Genomic DNA, 23,182 nt, shown 5'->3' with positions numbered 1-23,182 from the left:
GTCACCATGTCCACACCAACACTGACAGCGGGGATATCTAAAAATTCCTTAAAAAAATTAAATGAATGAATGATTATGGTTTATCACCACATCGGCAATATTTCATCCATACCACCCTAACCAACTGGAAACTACTCGGACATTGCATGTTTAAAAACTGAAATCATCCACAGAATTTTAGTACAATAAAAATTCTTTATAAGTGAAAATGCCAACAAGTTAACGGTATATAGTAAAAAAAACACACACACAACTGTCACCAAATCCCTCGTAATATGTATAAGACCAAACTCTTCAGGTGAACAAGGCAATGCTAAAAAATTCTTGACATCAAATAAACAAATAAAAAAATTATAAAATACCAGTAAACAAAAACTATAGCAGAAACTCTGAACTCCAGCTTACACTATCTGACAGCTCTGGACATGAAGTCAGAAATAGCAGCTCAATACAGAATGTCCTACACTATCTGACAGCTCTGGATATGAAGTCAGATATAGCACTTCAACACTGAATGACCTACACTACATGACAGCTCTGGACATGAAGTCAGATATAGCACCTCAATACAGAGTGTCCTACACTATCTGGCAGCTCTGGACATGAAGTCAGAAATAGCACCTCAATATAGAGTGTCCTACACTATCTGACAGCTCTGGACATGAAGTCAGAAACAGCACTTCAACACTGAATGACCTACACTACATGACAGCTCTGGACATGAAGTCAGAAATAGCACCTCAATATAGAGTGTCCTACACTATCTGACAGATCTGGACATGAAGTCAGATATAGCACCTCAATATAGAGTGTCCTACACTATCTGACAGCTCTGGACATGAAGTCAGATATAGCACCTCAATATAGTGTCCTACACTATCTGACAGCTCTGGACATGAAGTCAGAAATAGCACTTCAACACTGAATGACCTACACTACATGACAGCTCTGGACATGAAGTCAGATATAGCACCTCAATACAGAGTGTCATACACTATCTGACATCTCTTGACATAAAGTCAGAAATAGCACCTCAATATAGAGTGTCCTACACTATCTGACAACTCGGGACGTGAAGTCAGAAACAGCACCTCAATACAGAATGTCCTACACTATCTTACAGCTGTGGACATGAAGTCAGAAACAGCAGCTCAATACAGAATGTCCTACACTATCTGACAGCTCTGGACATGAAGTCAGAAACAGCAGCTCAATACAGAATGTCTTACACTATCTGACAGCTGTGGACATGAAGTCAGAAACAGCAGCTCAATACAGAATGTCCTACACCATCTGACAGCTGTGGACATGAAGTCAGAAACAGCAGCTCAATACAGAATGTCTTACACTATCTGACAGCTGTGGACATGAAGTCAGAAACAGCAGCTCAATACAGAATGTCCTACACTATCTGACAGCTGTGGACATGAAGTCAGAAACAGCACCTCTATACAGAGTGTCCTACACTACCTGACATCTCTTGACATAAAGTCCGAAATGGCACCTCGACATAGTGTCCTACACTATCTGACAGCTCTGGACATGAAGTCAAACACAGCAGCTCAATACAGAATGTCCTACACTATCTTACAGCTGTGGACATGAAGTCAGAAACAGCACCTCAATATAGAGTGTCCTACACTATCTGACAGCTCTGGACATGAAGTCAGAAACAGCAGCTCAATACAGAATGTCCTACACTATCTGACAGCTCTGGACATGAAGTCAGAAATAGCACCTCAATATAGAGTGTCCTACACTATCTGACATCTCTTGACATAAAGTCAGAAATAGCACCTCAATATAGTGTCCTACACTATCTGACAGCTCGGGACATGAAGTCAGAAACAGCAGCTCAATACAGAATGTACTGCGCTATCTGACAGCTATGGACATGAAGTCAGAAACAGCAGCTCAATACAGAATGTCCTACACTATCTGACATCTCTTGACATAAAGTCAGAAATAGCACCTCAATATAGAGTGTCCTACACTATCTGACAACTCGGGACATGAAGTCAGAAACAGCAGCTCAATACAGAATGTCCTGCGCTATCTGACAGCTGTGGACATGAAGTCAGAAACAGCAGCTCAATACAGAGTGTCCTACACTATCTGACATCTCTTGACAAAGTCAGAAATAGCACCTCAATATAGAGTGTCCTACACTATCTGACAACTCGGGACATGAAGTCAGAAACAGCAGCTCAATACAGAATGTCCTGCGCTATCTGACAGCTGTGGACATGAAGTCAGAAACAGCACCTCAATACAGAGTGTCCTACACTATCTGACAGCTCGGGACATGAAGTCAGAAACAGCAGCTCAATACAGAATGTCCTACACTATCTGACATCTCTTGACATAAAGTCAGAAATAGCAACTCAATATAGAGTGTCCTACACTATCTGACAGCTCGGGACATGAAGTCAGAAACAGCAGCTCAATACAGAATGTCCTGCGCTATCTGACAGCTATGGACATGAAGTCAGAAACAGCAGCTCAATACCAAATGTCCTGCACTATCTGACAGCTCTGGACATGAAGTCAGAAATAGCACTTCAACACTGAATGACCTACACTACATGACAGCTCTGGACATGAAGTCAGATATAGCACCTCAATACAGAGTGTCATACACTATCTGACATCTCTTGACATAAAGTCAGAAATAGCACCTCAATATAGAGTGTCCTACACTATCTGACAACTCGGGACGTGAAGTCAGAAACAGCACCTCAATACAGAATGTCCTACACTATCTTACAGCTGTGGACATGAAGTCAGAAACAGCAGCTCAATACAGAATGTCCTACACTATCTGACAGCTCTGGACATGAAGTCAGAAACAGCAGCTCAATACAGAATGTCTTACACTATCTGACAGCTGTGGACATGAAGTCAGAAACAGCAGCTCAATACAGAATGTCCTACACTATCTGACAGCTGTGGACATGAAGTCAGAAACAGCAGCTCAATACAGAATGTCTTACACTATCTGACAGCTGTGGACATGAAGTCAGAAACAGCAGCTCAATACAGAATGTCCTACACTATCTGACAGCTGTGGACATGAAGTCAGAAACAGCACCTCTATACAGAGTGTCCTACACTACCTGACATCTCTTGACATAAAGTCCGAAATGGCACCTCGACATAGTGTCCTACACTATCTGACAGCTCTGGACATGAAGTCAAACACAGCAGCTCAATACAGAATGTCCTACACTATCTTACAGCTGTGGACATGAAGTCAGAAACAGCAGCTCAATACAGAATGTCCTACACTATCTGACAGCTCTGGACATGAAGTCAGAAATAGCACCTCAATATAGAGTGTCCTACACTATCTGACATCTCTTGACATAAAGTCAGAAATAGCACCTCAATATAGTGTCCTACACTATCTGACAGCTCGGGACATGAAGTCAGAAACAGCAGCTCAATACAGAATGTACTGCGCTATCTGACAGCTATGGACATGAAGTCAGAAACAGCAGCTCAATACAGAATGTCCTACACTATCTGACATCTCTTGACATAAAGTCAGAAATAGCACCTCAATATAGAGTGTCCTACACTATCTGACAACTCGGGACATGAAGTCAGAAACAGCAGCTCAATACAGAATGTCCTGCGCTATCTGACAGCTGTGGACATGAAGTCAGAAACAGCAGCTCAATACAGAGTGTCCTACACTATCTGACATCTCTTGACAAAGTCAGAAATAGCACCTCAATATAGAGTGTCCTACACTATCTGACAACTCGGGACATGAAGTCAGAAACAGCAGCTCAATACAGAATGTCCTGCGCTATCTGACAGCTGTGGACATGAAGTCAGAAACAGCACCTCAATACAGAGTGTCATACACTATCTGACAGCTCGGGACATGAAGTCAGAAACAGCAGCTCAATACAGAATGTCCTACACTATCTGACATCTCTTGACATAAAGTCAGAAATAGCAACTCAATATAGAGTGTCCTACACTATCTGACAGCTCGGGACATGAAGTCAGAAACAGCAGCTCAATACAGAATGTCCTGCGCTATCTGACAGCTATGGACATGAAGTCAGAAACAGCAGCTCAATACCAAATGTCCTGCACTATCTGACAGCTCTGGACATGAAGTCAGGAACAGCACCTCAATACAGAATGTCCTGCACTATCTGACAGCTCTGGACATGAAGTCAGAAATAGTTATTTATTTATTTGACTGGTGTTTTACGCCGTACTCAAGAATATTTCACTTACACGACGACAGACAGCATTATGGTGGGAGGAAACTGGGCTGAGCCAGGGGGAAACTCACGACCATCCGCAGGTTGATGCTAGACCTTCCCACGTACGGCTGGAGAGGAAACCAGCATGAGCTGGACTTGAACTCCCATCGACCGCATTGGTGAGAGACTCTTGGGTTATTACGCTGTGCTAGCACGCTAACCAACTGAGCGACGGAGGCCCCAAGTCAGAAATAGCACCTCTATACAGAGCGTCCTACGCTATCTGACATGTTCAGACAAAGACAAAAACAGTCAATATCGAATGACTACACTATCTGACAGCTATGGACATGAAGTCAGAAACAGCAGCTCAATACAGAATGTCCTACACTATCTGACAGCTCTGGACATGAAGTCAGAAACAGCAGCTCAATACAGAATGTCCTACACTATCTGACAGCTATGGACATGAAGTCAGAAACAGCAGCTCAATACAGAATGTCCTACACTATCTGACAGCTCCGGACATGAAGTCAGAAACAGCACCTCAATACAGAATGTCCTACACTATCTGACAGCTCTGGACATGAAGTCAGAAACAGCACCTCAATACATAATGTCCCACACTATCTGACAGCTCCGGACATGAAGTCAGAAACAGCACATCAATACAGAAGCCAGAAAAATTTCAAACAATTATTACAAAATTATCAAAACAAAATATTAAGAACAAAGACATATCTCAACAACAAAAACAAGACATCAATCTCAAAAACATTTACTTTATTTTAAATAATTGCATGTATAGGACAGCCATAACTATTGCACAGATATGGAAATGAATAAACTTTCAACAATAATACTGTTGCAATGAAGAATTTTTAATCTGGAGAACGAGATTCAGAGGATCAAAAAGATCTGTGTCAGCTATACCTTATATACTAATGTCTTATGGTTTCTAGTTTCTAGCACAATGCTTGTTCCAGCAAAGAAATGGCCCATTATAGTCTTGACATTTATTTACATATGCACAAATTGGCACCATCCCATTATACAAAAGCAAAGTTTATTCAATTCAATTGTTTCTGTACAATTATATATGCATGAATTTTGTGTGTGTGGGGGGGGGGGGGGGGGGGGGAGGGGGCGAGAGATCACACTGTTTTTCAAGAGTTTGTAGTCTTCAGTACTTGGTATCATGCCCAATTCATCCATAACATGGACAGATCAGACAGACAGACATGTTACCTGCACGTTAATATAAAGTGTACAGGTGTATTGACTTCAATCATAAGAAGTCATACAGGTATCTCTTGACGTCAAATCCGACAGTCCTGTTAAAGAAAAAAGTAACATGTTTCAACAAAAACCAAGAAAAATGAAACATCAAATGGGCTACAATCAAGTGTGCTAGCTAGAAGATTATCTTAGTGCTATTTTTTCTGACTTGAAACAGACCACAGTCCAGCAGTTAATATGTGCACTTTGACTTTAGTCTGGTATTACCTTGGATCGGGATTATTTAAAGCAATTATTTAACACTGAGTAGGCATAAATTGTATTTACTAGATGTATTCTATGACAATGATGGCAATCTGAGTTCACACAAGTCATTATTACATGCAGCAAATGTTTGCATGATTATCGACAGAGAATCATATCAGTATAGCATGTTTACCATTGCAACTAATGATTACAGTTAATAACCACTAATAACATAAAATGTTTTCTGGACACTGGAGAGAAGAATTATTTACCTGCAGACAGATGTAATAAAATCTAAGGACACCAAACACCTGTACTTTGGAGCATCTACCTGGTCATCTCCACCAACCTGTGCCAGTAAGTGCAAGGACACTAATGAGGAAATCTGCAACAGAGGCCATATGTAAATATTAAATGGGATGGAGATCATTTATGGTTATGTAAGCAGATGAAAGAATAATACACTCAAAATTCTCCAAAAAATATCAACCACAAACGACAATAGCCTGCACTCTGCAGACAATTACAACTTGGTGGATATTTATCTCTTCCAACCTTATTATTTTCATGTACAAGTTGTAAATTCATGATGGCAGTAAAACTAACTGTGCTTAACAATGTATTCCAGAAATATTCACTTTAACGATGGCAGTTATGGGTAGAAAAAAACTGGAGAGAAACATATCTCTTTGCTAGATACTTCACAACCCTCATGAGTTAAAAGCACGGCAGAATAAGTAGGAGGCTGGCCTCAGGATCACGAAGCAATCTTAAACTTAATTCAAAATTTCAAATCACTTTAAAAATGTTATTTCTTACTTAATAATGTCAAAACATTGCTTGACCGCGGAAATTCTGGGTAAGTCAGAATAAAACAAATTTCAGTTAAAACAACAGAAAGGAACATACTATATTTAATGATTGACTCAGAATTAAAAATGTGACCTAATGGGCCTTAAAAGTCATAGTGAGCCAGTGCTTTAGCTAGGTAAACCGGCCAAGTCTGTCAGTTTAATAAGTAACAATACTGAGGTGACTTCAAGCAAGGTGAATTTTACATAAATGACTATTAAGCTTGTTAGTTACATGTACATGTACACTCATGTACACAGTCAGATAAAACACTAAGAATACAAGAAATATTGTAACCTGCATGAATATGTTTGCAGAGGGTGCAACTTTGCCTTCGACCACCGAGTAAAAAATGGCTAACAGACGATCTAGTGGAAACGTTTTGGGGCCCAACAGGTGATTTGTTGTCTGCAAAAAGCAATATTGACTTATTTCATAGGTTATTTAATCAACTGTACTCCAGATGCAATCACTTGTGCAAGACCACAATCAGCTTCATGAGAGAAGGAAACACTACCTAACCATGCCAAATACTTGACAAACCTTCAAGCTTACAGCTGTAGCCAAAGCAGTGGGAGTAATAATCAATTTATTTATTATTTATTTAATACGTATTTTACTCAGTACTCAAGAATATTTCACTTATACGGTGGAGTCCAGTATTATGGTGGGAGGAAACCAGGCTGAGCTAGGGGGAATCACACGACCATCCGCATCTTAACTCATGTATTACACAGGTACACACAAGAAACCAGGTTGAGCTCAGGGAATCCCACAGCCATCCGCATCTTAACTCATGTATTACACAGGTATACACAAGAAACCAGCCTGAGCTAGGGGGAATCCCACAGCCATCCGCATCTTAACTCATGTATTACACAGGTACACACAAGAAACCAGCCTGAGCTCGGGGGAATCCCACAGCCATTCGCACGTAAACTCATGTATTACACAGGTACACACAAGAAACCAGCCTGAGCTCGAGGGAATCCCACAGCCATTCGCATGTTAACTCATGTATTACACAGGTACACACAAGAAACCAGGCTGAGCTCGGGGGAATCCCACAGCCATCCACATCTTAACTCATGTATTACACAGGTATACACAAGAAACCAGGCTGAGCTCGGGGGAATCCCACAGCCATTCGCACGTTAACTCATGTATTACACAGGTACACACAAGAAACCAGGCTGAGCTCGGGGGAATCCCACAGCCATCCACATCTTAACTCATGTATTACACAGGTACACACAAGAAACCAGGTTGAGCTCAGGGAATCCCACAGCCATCCGCATCTTAACTCATGTATTACACAGGTACACACAAGAAACCAGCCTGAGCTCGGGGGAATCCCACAGCCATTCGCATCTTAACTCATGTATTACACAGGTACACACAAGAAACCAGGCTGAGCTCGGGGGAATCCCACAGCCATTCGCATCTTAACTCATGTATTACACAGGTACACACAAGAAACCAGGCTGAGCTCAGGGGAATCCCACAGCCATCCACATCTTAACTCATGCATTACACAGGTACACACAAGAAACCAGGCTGAGCTCGGGGGAATCCTACAGCCATTCGCACGTAAACTCATGTATTACACAGGTACACACAAGAAACCAGGCTGAGCTCGGGGGAATCCCACAGCCATTCGCGAGTTAACTCATGTATTACGCATGTACACACAAGAAACCAGGCTGAGCTTGGGGGAATCCCACAGCCATTCGCACGTTAACTCATGTATTACACAGATACACACAAGAAACCAGGCTGAGCTTGGGGGAATCCCACAGCCATTCGCATGTTAACTCATGTATTACACAGGTACACACAAGAAACAGGCTGAGCTCGGGGGAATCCCACAGCAATCCACATCTTAACTCATGTATTACACAGGTACACACAAGAAACCAGGCTGAGCTCAGGGGAATCCCACAGCCATTTGCATGTTAACTCATGTATTAGGCAGGTACACACAAGAAACCAGGCTGAGCTCGGGGGAATCCCACAGCCATCCACACCTTAACTCATGTATTACACAGGTACACACAAGAAACCAGGCTGAGCTCAGGGGAATCCCACAGCCATTTGCATGTTAACTCATGTATTACACAGGTACACACAAGAAACCAGCCTGAGCTCGGGGGAATCCCACAGCCATTCGCATCTTAACTCATGTATTACACAGGTACACACAAGAAACCAGGCTGAGCTAGGGGGAATCCCATGACCATCCGCACATTAACTCATGTATTACACAGGTACATACAAGAAACCAGGCTGAGCTCAGGGGAATCCCACAGCCATCCGCATCTTAACTCATGTATTACACAGGTACACACAAGAAACCAGGCTGAGCTCGGGGGAATCCCACAGCCATCCACATCTTAACTCATGTATTACACAGGTACACACAAGAAACCAGGCTGAGCTAGGGGGAATCCCACAGCCATTCGCACGTAAACTCATGTATTACACAGGTACACACAATACATGCATAAGACAGCGTGACTACCATTTGTCATCACATGACAGGAACGTTTTTAAAGAGGGCTGGGTGAAGATCTTGTTCGATTAATTTCAGTTTTATAAGTATTAGTAAAAAAAAAAAAACCTACCAAAATGTAACAGTTTGGTACGTTTTATGGTATTATGGTATTAAGCATAAGAAATACATTTATATGACTTAAAGAGAATGCAAAATGTAAATGTTCATTAGAGTGATTACCCTTTCATGTTTCTTCACTAGCTTCTCCCTTCTTGTAAGTTTGCCAGTTCTCTACAAACCATGAAAAATCAGTGGTTAAAAACATAAACATAAGTATGTATTGATACAGAATGAGGGACATGCACCTGGAAAAGGGATTAACAGTATGTACTCAAACATCCAAGTCTAAAGACAAGCGCTTTGAGCTAATGAGCAATTCCTACATCCAGACTGGCATATTATAGCAAATCGACTGAACAACTGCTACCATTACATATGTATGATGTTTCTTCACATTCATTAATTAAATACACACTTTGGGTATAACAGCATGTTTAAAAAGGGATCTTAATGGTTTCTTACAACTCACATTGCAGAAAAAGCGCCTGTCAGATTTGGCTGGGTTATATGAGGCAAGATAGGCTGCAATCAGCAGGTACTTGGTGAAGAATGGCAGCTCTATGTGGGTCCTGGCAGATAAACCTGAAGAAACAAGACATTATAGTTGTCCACTAAACCACTAAAGTGGTTATGCTAATGCTCATACAAAGCATGATCAGACAGAGATCTAAGTGACAATTATACTTTAGGCTTTTGTGACAACGTGTGAACTGTAACCATGCAGCAACACAGCCATGAATATTTTTCACTAGATCCCTTTTCCACATACTGTTTGTTTCCAGCTGCAAATGAATGCCATGGTAACATTTGTTAAAGAAAACACCCAATTAAATAATCTCAGCATCTACCAAACTTACATCAGAATCCAGAAAGTAAATCCAGACTTACTCTGAATGGGTGCTTCTGATTCATCCTGCTGGAGTTTCTCCCACTGGGCACTGAAGGAAAAAAACACTGAAGTCCATAAACAAGCTAATTGAAATACATGCTTAAAATGTATCCAGAGGAAAGATAACTGCTTTCAAAAGTAATTCTGAACGTAATTCGAAATAGATAACTTACAGCTTCACACGCCATTAACTCCTCATATTTTCTGTATAACTTTTCTCTCTCCCTTCTTCTGCCATCACTAAATGATATAGTAAAGACATACTCACACCTGATTTGACTCTATTTAACTGAATGATGAATGTTTGCGAGTAGCATATTAAATATCTTTCATGAGAAAATGTCTTTCATCATTTAGGGACATACAGGTGATGGGTTCTTTGAACTACAACATATACTTTACACAGTATAAAATGATTTAAAATCTGTCTTACCTGGATACCTCCCTCAGGTAAACGGTCTGTAATGCTTTCTTCAGGTGAGGCTCTATGTTCTTCCACAGTTTAATAGTGTCATCACATGTAGCTGTAAAAATAGTAATAAATTCTAATATATTCTCCCTACTCGTCAAGTGAAATGTTCTTGAGTACAGCGTAAAACACCAGTCAATCAGTGCACCAATCAATCAGTACTCACCATGGTATGGTGGACACTGACGATCTGCCATTTAGACCAAATCATCATTCATTTATGACCAAACTTCCATTAAGATGAATTACTGTCCAAATACAAAAAAAAATGAGACATTGCCAAGTGAAATACATGACCATTTATCTCAAAACACCACAGTTAAATAAAATGATTAATTTCATGGAAAAGATGATTAATGAACAAATAAAAAAAGGAAATATAACACAAATATTTATACACCAAACAAAGACACTTTATGCACTTTTGGTATTCCAGCTTCTAAACCTCTTTGCACACAACAATGCAAATGTGAATGCATTTATGCACTTGTAGTATTTGAATATGGAGAAAAAACTGATCCAGCTGGGTTGGTTAAAGTGGTGCAAGTTTTTTAAGGCAAGTCAATCTAGAGTGAATAATGTCCTCAAGACATAGATGTGAAAAAGTAAAAAAATACTATGAGGTGTTGAGTAAGACTCTTAAGTTATATTCTGAACAGTCTGACACACCTTGGTGGCATGTAATTTTCGCCAACCCAAACGCAAGCTCAGAACAGGATTAAGGGATTAGGGCAACATGTCAGAAGTTTGCAAACGGTATACCAAGCTCTCATCAAGCACTGACTCTTTCCTTAATCCAGGAAGCTATATGACGTTAAATCTCTTTGTGACATTAAAGTAGACTATCCTAACCATCTGCTACACAATACTTTAAGTTACCGTAGTCAATAATCAAAGTATAGTCAAGAATCCATTGCAATTAGCTCAAAACTGGAAGCACACTCTAGAAAACCTGCGTGTAAAACCACAAATGACAACTTACCTTCTCCGTTTTTAATAGGTTCAATGTATCGAGAAAAATTCAGAATTGCCTATTCAAAAAGGAAATGTAAAAGTTTTGTTCACACAATTTAAAAATTTCTACCTAAATTAACACATTAAACCATACATTTTCTTCTGAGGTGAAATTCCTCCCTTATTCAAGATGTAAACCAATCCAACACAAATACAATGGTATCATATATACATAATCATTAAGGTATAAACATTAAGGTATTTTAGTGATTATTCAATAATTGTGAAATTTTAATGTTTAAAGATTTTATTTTTTTCTATCTCCAGGTTGGTGTGGGCAGATACTGTCAACACACAGAAAAATTAAAGGGACATCACCCTACATCTTTAACCCGAATACTGAGAAATCAAGTATCAAGGCACTAGTAAAGATAAAAAATCACAAGATAACGTAAATTTACCTCATCATGTGAGAAAATTGCCACAGGTGACAAACTTTCTATGCTCATTTAAAACACTCACCAGATGTCTTAGCTCTCTCAGGTCTCGACAAGCCTGGTAGAAAATGCTAAGGACGAGCTGGATATAAGAGAAGTAAAACTGCACTTCATATTCAGCTGGACAATCCATACACAAGATCTCTGTCAGATCATCTGAAAGTCAAGGGACACTCCATAAAACTCAATTTTGTATTTTCCTCACAATTCACACATAAAAAGAGCCAAATCTAACATTTCCTCGCCAGTAAACTCTTGCTTGACAAACGCTCTTTCAAGCTGACTAAATTTGTTATGCCCAGTGACATAAACACACCTTTTGAATAATCTGGAAAGTGGATAATAAATGGTTTCCAGAACCCTCTCCCAGACTGAAATTTCTCCCACACAATCTCTGTGATTAATATCGTACAGACCTTCTCACTCGTCTGGAATAAAACAGAAGACAACAAGAAGTTATGCCTTTGGGCTGCAGACTTTACAGTTGACATGATCCATTAAAGACAGCAATGTTAGATGAAATTCAAAGCACTTCATGGACGCTGCAGTATGGTCCAATAATACCAATGAGTTTATAGAAAAGCGTTATTCAACATATAAACAAAGCAAAGGAAAGAAAATCATTCTGTTTCATAAAGCACCTCAAAAACTACATCTTCTTGAAAGTCAATTTGTTTATTCCTCTGACAGGGGGCCTCCATGGCCGAGGGGGATAGCAAGCCAGGAGCCTCTCACCAGTGCAGTCACTGTGAGCTAAAGTCCAGCTCATGCTGGCACCCTCTCTGGTCTGCAGCTACCTGCAGATGGTCGTGGGTTTCCGTTGGGCTTTGCCCAGTTTCCTCCCACGATAATGCTGTCATATAATGGAAATATTCTTGAGTACGGCGTAAAACACAAATGAACAAAAATAACTATCCCTCTGACAAAATTTTCAGCTGGAATTTTGTAATAGCGTCCAGTCATACATACCAGCTCCTGAAATCTGAACAAGGCCGGCAGAATATTGATGTCCATATCTCTGAGACGTTCAGCTTTATCAAACACCTGCAGCAGAAAATTATACTAATCTACAGACAGCAAATCTGGCATACCTTGTATGTCCATGGGAGGTTAAATGAAACAATAGAATTCAAATTCAAGAGCAGTTTATTGAAACATTTGTATTCTGCAAGTATGGGTAAATGAGTAATGGAACAGAGATTTTTAGTGTTGATGTTAAATACTACTACAACATAAACTTATCATCATTAATGTCAAAAAATCAATCATCAAAAAATCTTTAATGTAATACATTTCTAAATAATTGCATACACTGTGTGCCCATACAAAAATTAATCCATTATTTGGTTTGAGTGATATGGTAAAAAAAAAAGAGTACATACACTGCAAAAAAATGCTTGAACTTACCAAATAAACTGTTTGCTCAGACAAGCTTTTATTGTTCAGAAGTTTTTTGAAACTTCTCACGAAGTCATTCATATTATCACATTTGGAAGGCCTTTCAATTCCTGCAGGACATAAGGTTGTCAATATCTTGTCATATATCAGTCGGCTGTTAAACAATTCCACACAATTGATGAAGACACAAGGAACCTAGAAATACAAAACATCAAATAAATTGATACATTATACATACTTGCAAATTTGCTCAAATGTTTGACAAAATGACAATGCCTTTGACTTGTGATAAAGCTCCCTTTTTAATCCACAAATTAGAATTTGAATTTAACTTAAGGCAGGGAAGAGAATGTTTCTTTGCAAACAAGCTAAATTTCTTCTACTGGCTGACCCCATAAGTAAACTGCATAGTTCCAGACATTTATATCAAAGATTAGAGATTTTGAAAATCTTCATTTCCCTGAATATCTGGTGAAATCAGGTGATCAGCAGAAAATTCTCATCCCTACTAAGATTAAAAGAAAGCTAAACAACTAGCCTTAAAGAATACTTGCCAATTCCTACAATGCAGAAACTGGTCTACAAGTTTTAAGAAATGTGTGTATAATATTTGTAATAGTGAAATTAATTTCTACCATCTAATTCAAGGCATGAATACAAAAGTTACAAAAGACTGGAAGGGCTTGGAGATATTAGGCATAAATTTTTATATTAACTGACCTTTCTTCTAAACAGAATATATGATGCCAAATGATTATGACCAACCTGTAAATGTGTCAGCAAGGTCTTCACAACCAAAGTTTTTCCACTTGAGGCATTTCCATAAATAAAGAGAGATGGACAGGCAGGTAATCCTTCCTGTTCAAAACACAACATCACTAATATTCAACTACCGTACCGGTATTGTGACATATTTTGCTGGATTCTGACGCATTCATCCACCTTACACACACACTTCAGAGTTTTATGTGGAGTTATGTCTTATAAAGAATAAAAATTCATAATACAAGACAATATTTATGTATCAATTATAAGTATATATAAGTTTTTGATTTTTGTGGTGTTCTTCCATAGCACACATAATAACACCAGTCAAATGTATCAGGTGTGATCCTTGTTTAAATGTCAAAATAAACTTATAAGGGACATTTTTGTAGAAGACAGAGTGACTGTGTTAATACTAATCATTTACCGTTCCAAGGAGAGACAACAGTAGCTGAATCTGTGACTTCCTTCCACAAAGACTGTCTTCTATATTACTGTCCACTTGGGATATACATTCTTTTTCTGACATTCCCATCGCTGACTTTACTCTACAACATATCAACCACAAACAAATGAAGTTTATAGTACACCACATATTTACAAGTAAACTTACTGTACACACTTATACACTGATGCTGTTGTGAAGTCAAAAATCAACAGTTGTGCAACATGTCCAATGTTATAATATATCAGTTTCCACCATAATGCTGTATTATCTTGTGATGTCAACATGAGGAGCTGGGAAACACACATTTGATGTTTATAAAATGGCATCAGGGTCTGTCTGATGTGCATTTAACAGGCGCCCATTACATTTGCCATGAGATGAGTTATGCTTAATTGGAAAGTAAATCTATATTACAAATGATGCTAATATCCCACTAGTGATAGATGCATAAACTTTTAATCTACACAAATGCGGACTAAGTGAAGAAGGTTTAATATGTTAGGTACCGCTGAGGTTTATCTCTTGAAATACATGTTGAGTGTCATTTTAGACAAAGAGCAGAATCTCACGTTCTGCTTTTCAGGCACCATGGTGAAGCACATTTTGTACATCATCATGAAACCTTTCCAGATGTTAGTATATATTTCAGTTCACTGCTGTGTTGTACACAGTTGCAAAGTTCTGATGTGTGACAAACTAAGATACAAATGGGTGTGTCAGGACCCATTTAATGTGTGTCACGCAGAATCAATACCAAATGAACACACACCAGGAAATATACTGCACCAAAATTTGATTAGTTTGACATCTGAGTAACATGTTTGAAAATAGAAGTGTATTTTCAGTATTTCTGGTACACATCTTTAGAAAACAGTTCAAATTAAAAAAAAAAACGACCATAACTGTATTAAAGCAACTTTGTTATTTTTCACAAAGTTTGCAACATTCTGCTACTGCTTTGTTGTTTATACCACATTTTGTCTGAATGATCTCGAAGAACTGTCATCTGGATAAATGAGGGTGGGCAGTCAATACTAACAAATCACTAATAAGTATTATGTACGGTAATACAACTGTTTTGACATCCCCTGTCCCGTAAGGATGGCCCTGGTGTTTCAATAGGTTCAATGGACATCAGACGTGTTAATACATGATAGCTGCGGAGTAATGTTTGTTTGTTGTCTTTGATAATGTAAAACTCTTTTTCTTATCCACGTGAGCAATCAACATGCACAGAAATTGGACACCTTATAATGCTTTTCCTGTCCCATGAAACATGTGAAAGTTTAAACTTTCCAGCTTACAAAAAAAGTACTCATGCATACTGCACACATTTATTTGTTCAGTGTCTCATTATCTGAGTATGTTAGTTCACAGATTTCTGTCCGAAATAGACAGTAATTTACAGAAACCTACCAAAGTCTACTCGTTTCCAGCGATCATTCACTTGTTGTTGTTGTCTATCTCATTCGTAACAGAACAGCATGACGCGGGAAAAGCGGGGAACCTTTGACACGGTGAATATTCAGTTGGCTTGTCGATCGCTGTCAGCTATTTTTAGCACTCGCCAAGACTTGTTTCACGTGATATGATGGCTGGCGGCAAGTTCAACAATGCAGGAGGCGGGCCCAATATAGAAACTTGTTCTACCAGTTTTCATTCTGGGTTGTGATCAGGCTTGAGTTCGTGATTATGTGGACAGAGAAAAAATATAAAACGACATAGCAGTACAGCCATAACTACGCTGAAGGCTAGTCTACCTGTTGAGAGCCAGCCTCACCCATTTTACCTGTCTCAGTTAAGACGATTGATAAGAACTTTCGGATCGTTCGTAGAGGAAACACAGCGCTGACTGGAAGGCTTCAGAAAGGGGTACAACTGTTGTACATAGGTGTTGCCGTCCGTATTTCTGGTCAGATACTCTTCAGTTCTTCGTAAAGGGTGTTGAATTACTATACGACGTCAAGATGATGAGCGACCCGAAATACACGCCGGCGACCCTTCAATATTACCGGACCAGGTACATCAGGGAATACAGAGCAATTTGTGTTCTCTGGGGCGTTTTGACGATCATATTTTGCATTTTAAACGTAGTATGTTTTGTCCAGCCCCAGTGGATAGGGGATACACACACGACAGTGGGATACGGACATTTTGGACTGTATCGACATTGTGAACCATCCACTTACACCTTTCCCAACGAAGAATTTCGCTACATATGTAAAGGAAATTTCGCCGTGTTCTCCGAGATCCTGAATGGTTCTTTCAAGGCAGCGACGTTTTTCGTGGGCATGTCGGCCCTGCTGATGTTGCTGTGTGTCGCTGGTATTATGCTGTTCTTCTGCTTCAAGAGGCGTTGGGTGTTTATCCTCTGTGGAATAATCCAAGTAGTGTGTGGTGAGTAGAATGTACATATACAATATACAAATCCCTCACATTCATGTTTAAAGAAATTTCTTGAAAGGTCAACAAAAAATTCAACACATTTCCTTTATAATCAGAAATGTGATTTGTGGTTTTCCAGTTGGCTTTTTCTTGGAAAATGCACCGTTCCCCATTTAATCCCAAGCTGTAGGACATGTTTTCGTAAAACAAATACGCATCAAAAAAATGCAAGAACAGTTGATGACATAATTGTACAGCAGAGAAATGTTCAACAGAGTTATTCAATGTTTCTGTTATTTAATTTTTTTTTTCACATTTTATTATATACTTCGTTTTGTTTACAGATGTTTTATTGATATACAATGCAGATCACCATATTTTCCACTTTTCCCGTTTTTAATTGTGATATGCCACCACCACCACCACCACCCATCCCCCCAACAGGTGACATCAACAGTTTGTAGAACTGTCACACCTTTTTACCATGGATTTGTGCGGGAATTGACTATACACATGTTCATAATGGAAGGCTGCATGCCTCTAGAAAGTGACCATTACTGAGTTGCTTATACACCTTTTTTATATTCCTTTATACTGGTATATCACATGTATAGCCTCCTTTCTTTTGCCATGTGGTTGAGTTTGCAGTAGAAAGTATGTATTTAAGGAATTCACATGCTCTTACAATAGGTAGATGTTTGATCACTTTCATGCTGGCTGCCACTAGATACATCTCACTCACAAAAAAAAACAACTGTAAACCATATGCAATTTCCTATTTTACTTTAAATCTTCTTGTACCTTTCTAAAATTTAAGAAGCACACCTTCATTTTTCTGGTCAATTTGCACTCAAGCTCAAACATACCTGCATAACAGCTTTATCTTCTATTCTTCAAGCTCTCCGTGTGTGCTTGGTGTGACAAGATACTGTAATGGTAGTTCCTGGAGCCCAAACTATAACTGTTTTAGTGTGAATATGTGAAACATACAACACAATGCAATAGAGTACAGTTTATGATGTCTGCATAAGGTATAAGGTAAGCAAGGCAGTTATTTTCTCAATGAATCTTGTATACTTACTGCCGCAGTTAATCTTCAGCAGCACATCATTAGAATGTGTGAAAACATATGTACAAGTTTTGCCATTCATATTTTCAGAATTCCTGGGTAATCAAAATCCCATTTGGAACAAAATTCTAGAGCCATTATCATGGTGAAACATGCTTGTATCACACTATGTTTAAACAGAATTTAGGTTATACTAGATTTAGAGTAGAGGAATTTGAAAGTTGAGCTGGCTATCCCATGGAAAGTAATGTCAGTCCATTGAAGAAGCAGCTTTTTACAATGAACATCTGAGCCTGGGTTCCTTGACCAACAAAACGTAGGACAAACCTAGTCTTTACAACTGCCAAATACAGTTTAAGGACTGAAGCTGTTCCCTGTTCTTATTTTCATTGTTGCTTCAAACCCTAAGAGTGTTCTGGAAAGATGTGTCCTACTTGTTTTCTGCCAGGCTGTGTAATAATAGATAACCAGTGCAAAATTGCAATCCCTTCCCTTTTAATTCCCTTTTAATAATAGATAACCAGTGCAAAATTGCAATCCCTTCCCTTTTTATAATAGATAACCAGTGCAAAATTGCAATCCCTTCCCTTTTTAATAATACATAACCAGTGCAAAATTGCAATCCCATCCCTTTTAATAATAGATAACCAGTGCAAAATTGCAATCCCTTCCCTTTTAATTCCCTTTTAATAATAGATAACCAGTGCAAAATTGCAATCCCTCCCCTTTTAATTTCTTGCTAGAGAAACAGATTGTACTAATTTTGTGATGGATACAATGTTAGGAGTGGTTGAGAGATAGATGAACACTTGTAATTTTCACTTGGCCTCCAGTTCCCCTAAGTACTGTTGGACCATGAATTCCATGAGCTGTACACACAGACATACTGTATTTTACATGTTTATTCTGACATCTGTGGTCACTTGAAGAGGTTTGATAAAAAACATCTAAACACGAACAGCTTGACAGACAACAGGTTCTTAAGATCAGTGACCCAGGCCATATGGCTTTTATTTTATTGTTCTGTTACCAATGAATTCACTTTGCCTACGCCTCCTTGAGTGTTAGACACATACTTAACCTGGCCCTCAGTAATTACAAAGGCATCATTTTACCTGGACTATTTATCTTTCAACACAAATCACTTTTCAGAGGTTTTAAAGATTTAAAAACTTGGCTGAATTCTCAATGAACATATAGATAACATGTTTCTCCTATGGGGGTGGGGGTGGGGGTGGGGGAAGGGGGAGGAGAGGTAATTGCATGAGCAAGCACTTGCAGAATTACCGGACTTATAACATAAAATATATATTACAAGGAAGTAAAAGTTTGTGGTATACTCAGCACTTTTATGCAAGTAGCTGGAATTTATTTCATTGCTAAACATTGATGTATAAAAAGACCCATTAGTTCAAAGGACAGAAACGCCCAGGATAGCTTTGATCAAGTGGGAGATGACAGGTGATCGAGATTACTATACCCTTGCCCCAATGATGATGTTTTAATTGCATCATAAAAGCAAACAAATAATTCTATTGTAAATTGTTAATAAAGTTTTGCAGAACAGCTTAAGTGATAAACCATAAATACAAATTAACAAAGAAAATACATGTAGGAGATAAAACCCTCACAATCCGATTCAGTATATATAAATGGTGCATAGAAATATTCTACTGTGCAGGGTGAAGTCACAAGTATGTAGTTTTATGTGATTTGTAGTTTTCCATGCAGTCCGGTATGGATAGACATTGTTTTTAAATGTATTAGGCTTATACATGTTTAACTTCCTCAAATGTTTACTGTACTATTTAAAATTACAGTAGACAAAGCTTAGGACACTTAATAGGAAAGTTTAAACAGGTCCTGTTTTGACAACATTCATATATTTTGAAACATCATTCACACGGATTTTTTTTTCTTTCCCTTTTAAGGGTACAAAGTGAAATTGTACTTGTGTCAGTTACATTAAGTATTGGCATGCTTACCATGTTAGGTACACAATATGCGTGATGAATTATTCCTTGCATATCTCTGTAGGGGGACATACATTCAGGCTCTTATTTACATGTTGTGTTATTTAAAAAGTTAGGTCTGGCAAACTCGTCGTACAGGTAAATCTGTGTAGCCTTTGAAATTTGCACTGACACATAGGTATATTTATAAAGCAGGTGTTGTTGCCAGAAATAGACAGGCTCTATAGACCCGACCCTATATACAATACAGGTTACATCTTTATTTGACTTAAGGCCCTTTGGTGAAAATTTTACTCTTTGTGTCTGAAGTCTCGCAGTATTTTCTTGGTTTCCACTAGTTCATTAATTGTTCTACTGCATGCAACAAATTGTGTACCAGTACAATGTGCATGTTCTTGAAAAAGTTAACCAGTGATTGCAAGCATTTAAGCTACAATGGACACAAGTTTAGCCCAATGGGTATCTGTTTGCATTGATACTTAGGCAAATAGTGTTATGAAAAGGGATTTATAATTTATGCATAAGGAGAGATGAACTTGTCAGATATATGCACTGAGATAGATACATCACAGCCTCAATCAGCATACAAATCAATACCTGAAAATCCGTGTACCAGTACTAGAAGGGCAGTAGAATTTGCATGCCTTGTAGGTTCATGTCTTATATATGTAAATATCATATTGTTTGTTTGGACTGTTTATTCTGTTTTGTTGGCTGGCAAATGTTTTCTCCATTATGTAGCTATACAATAATCAGAATGTGTTGCAGCTAAAACTTACCCATTCAGCTTCTTCCCTTAGTCCTGTATCATCATCGTTATGTGTTCTCAGGTGGTCCAACATTCCGATACACTCATGCTACTTGCACTTTTCATGATCATTTCTCTTATAATTCTTTAAAAAGTAATAAAATATTCCTCTTGCCATTGCAGAACAAGTGTAAACACAGTATCAGTTGTCCATATACATTGTATTAGACTAAATCCTCTTATCATCTTGTTACAGCTGTGTTTATGTTCCTTGGCTGTGTCATTTATCCATCTGGCTGGGATCACCAAAGGGTCGTCGACTTATGCCGTCATTCGGAGGACCCTGACATGGAAGTTGGAATGTACAAACTTGGAGCATGTGGGATCAGGTGGGCATACATCCTGGCCATTTTGGGAATTATTGATGCCGCTGTCCTAGCTGCATTAGCCTTCGTTCTGGCGACCAAGACAGCCAAGCTCATGGATGAATATCACCTAACCAATGGAATGGTCTCCAAATGTGAGTTTTCATAAACAAATTTTTTTAAGTTAAAAATTAATTTAAAATGCTAATAACATACATATTAGGATGGGTAACATTTTTATTTTATTATTGGCTGCACTGTCATATAACTTACATGTTAAACAAGTCTCTTTCAGTTTAATCTGAAGTCTTCTCTTAATAAGGACATTTATTTGATGCATCAAGTCTTATGGTAATAACTCCTGTCCATTTTCACATTGTGCTGACAAGTCTTTTATTTTTTACTTTTTTAGCTGAGTTTAATGGTTATGCTGGTGACACCATGTCCAGACGATCCATGCCAATTCAACCAATGGTCACTGTTCCGGACAATGACCAAGTGGATCGCTACTCCGAGTACTCTCACAGGTCTGAGAAGTCCAAGCGGTCAGCGGCAAACAACTTCCAGTTGTAAACAACTGACCATTGCTTTAAAGGGATTAGAGTATCTTTACGCATCACAGAAAACCTTTGTTTCCAAATGCTGGTCATTGTTGCAAAGATGAAAGCTAGTTAGACCGTATTACCAACAATGGCGGATAAACCCATTTACATTAAGTCATGTGATATGAATATAATTTTTGTCTATTGAACCTGCATAACAGTGATGCAAAGCCGAGTCTGTGTACAAAAAATAAAGCTCTGAATCTTGCTTCTGTCATTTGATACGCTGTGCTGTGCTACACCAATACATTCTTTCCAAATACTTACCAAGATCCAAATGGATCCAAATAAAAACTGGATAATGCTGGACAACAAAAGCTCGTGTATTGGGGCTACTGTTCTTGTGGTTTATCTCCTTCGATCGCTTTGTTGTAGACTGAAATTTAAATCAACCAGATATCTCTTATGCAGATGGTAACTTCTGGTAGGCCAAGCTAGCCATAATTATGTGTAAATATCACCAGTATATTGTATAACTTATGGTGTTTTTCGTTTTGAAACCATGTATTCCTGATGTGAAAATGGAAAAGGTTTACTAAGCACATAGACTTAATGCCCCAAATGGTCAGAATGTTCTAGTGTATGATTTACTTTTAAGAAAATCTATAATTGTAAAGGAGCTTTTGCTTATGTATACTTAAAACATACAAATATCCTGTCATATTACCATATATACACAATTTACCAACTTTACTTCAGTTTTAACCAAATTTTTTTCTTGTGTGATAACTTTATCTATTTGATAACTACTGAATTTAATGAAGTAATCTTGGGAATGGGAGTTCTGTCTGAGGGAATGTTTTAGCAAGTTTATACTATTTTCCAGAAAATAATTGTATATATGAGGAATATACGAGTAATCATTTATATTTTATATATTCTACATGATCATATTTGTATATAAGAGAATGCAATGATTCCCTTCAGTTTTTTTTTATTACTTGCATGTTTATAGCTTTTAAATGAACTTGAAAAATGTTCCCAATATATTGTAACTACTCGTTGGCTATGTCAAAGGTGTACAAAGACCAAGGGTTGTTGATAAACATCTCCTGTTTTCCCTTTCGCCTGAGTTGTAAAATGTCTCAAAAGAACGACTTTGTATCGCTATCTACATCTGTTTCTAGATTATAACCTATGATACATTTTTATAAGGTCTATTTCTAAGGTTTTTTGTGAAGTTTTTTTTTACGACAAAAACATAAAATGCTAATTTATCACAACTGTCTTGAAATTTATGGAAACCTATGTAAAGCAGACAAAGCCACAAAATTTCCTGGTGCCGAAACACCTATCACGAAAAACGGCTGTGGTCTTGTTGGCTTGAATATGTTTCAGTAAATACCATGACACGGGGATTTGAGTTGGTCGATGTAAATTTATGTAGCAATATACGTAAAGCAACAACTGGATCAAGTCTTTTAATAAAGCGTTGTATGACAA

The 23,182-nt window shown here is 38.3% G+C and overlaps 2 protein-coding genes across 2 annotated transcripts; one reads left to right on the top strand and one right to left on the bottom strand.

Annotated features, from left to right (window-relative positions):
* Positions 1–5,030: 5,030 nt before the first annotated feature.
* On the bottom strand, positions 5,031–16,069 carry LOC135470217 (origin recognition complex subunit 5-like). Its single transcript, XM_064749033.1, has 15 exons — positions 16,014–16,069; positions 14,577–14,697; positions 14,150–14,242; positions 13,394–13,579; positions 12,956–13,030; positions 12,303–12,414; positions 12,012–12,142; positions 11,518–11,566; positions 10,500–10,590; positions 10,066–10,115; positions 9,647–9,759; positions 9,298–9,348; positions 6,861–6,971; positions 5,984–6,096; positions 5,031–5,560 (listed from the first exon to the last, which is right to left on the bottom strand). Exons 2-15 carry the CDS (start codon positions 14,682–14,684, stop codon positions 5,515–5,517), a joined length of 1,329 nt encoding a protein of 442 aa, XP_064605103.1. The 5' UTR covers positions 14,685–14,697; positions 16,014–16,069; the 3' UTR covers positions 5,031–5,514.
* A 193-nt stretch (positions 16,070–16,262) lies between these two features.
* LOC135470497 (LHFPL tetraspan subfamily member 3 protein-like) lies at positions 16,263–23,182 on the top strand. Its single transcript, XM_064749477.1, has 3 exons — positions 16,263–16,994; positions 21,029–21,292; positions 21,550–23,182. The coding sequence occupies exons 1-3, from the start codon at positions 16,565–16,567 to the stop codon at positions 21,708–21,710; spliced, it is 855 nt and encodes a 284-aa protein (XP_064605547.1). The 5' UTR covers positions 16,263–16,564; the 3' UTR covers positions 21,711–23,182.

This window comes from Liolophura sinensis, chromosome 7 (genome assembly GCF_032854445.1).
Source record: "Liolophura sinensis isolate JHLJ2023 chromosome 7, CUHK_Ljap_v2, whole genome shotgun sequence".
Classification (NCBI taxonomy): Eukaryota; Metazoa; Mollusca; class Polyplacophora; order Chitonida; family Chitonidae; genus Liolophura; species Liolophura sinensis.
Note: the sequence above shows the minus strand (reverse complement) of the source record. Positions and strands in the feature narration are given on the sequence as shown.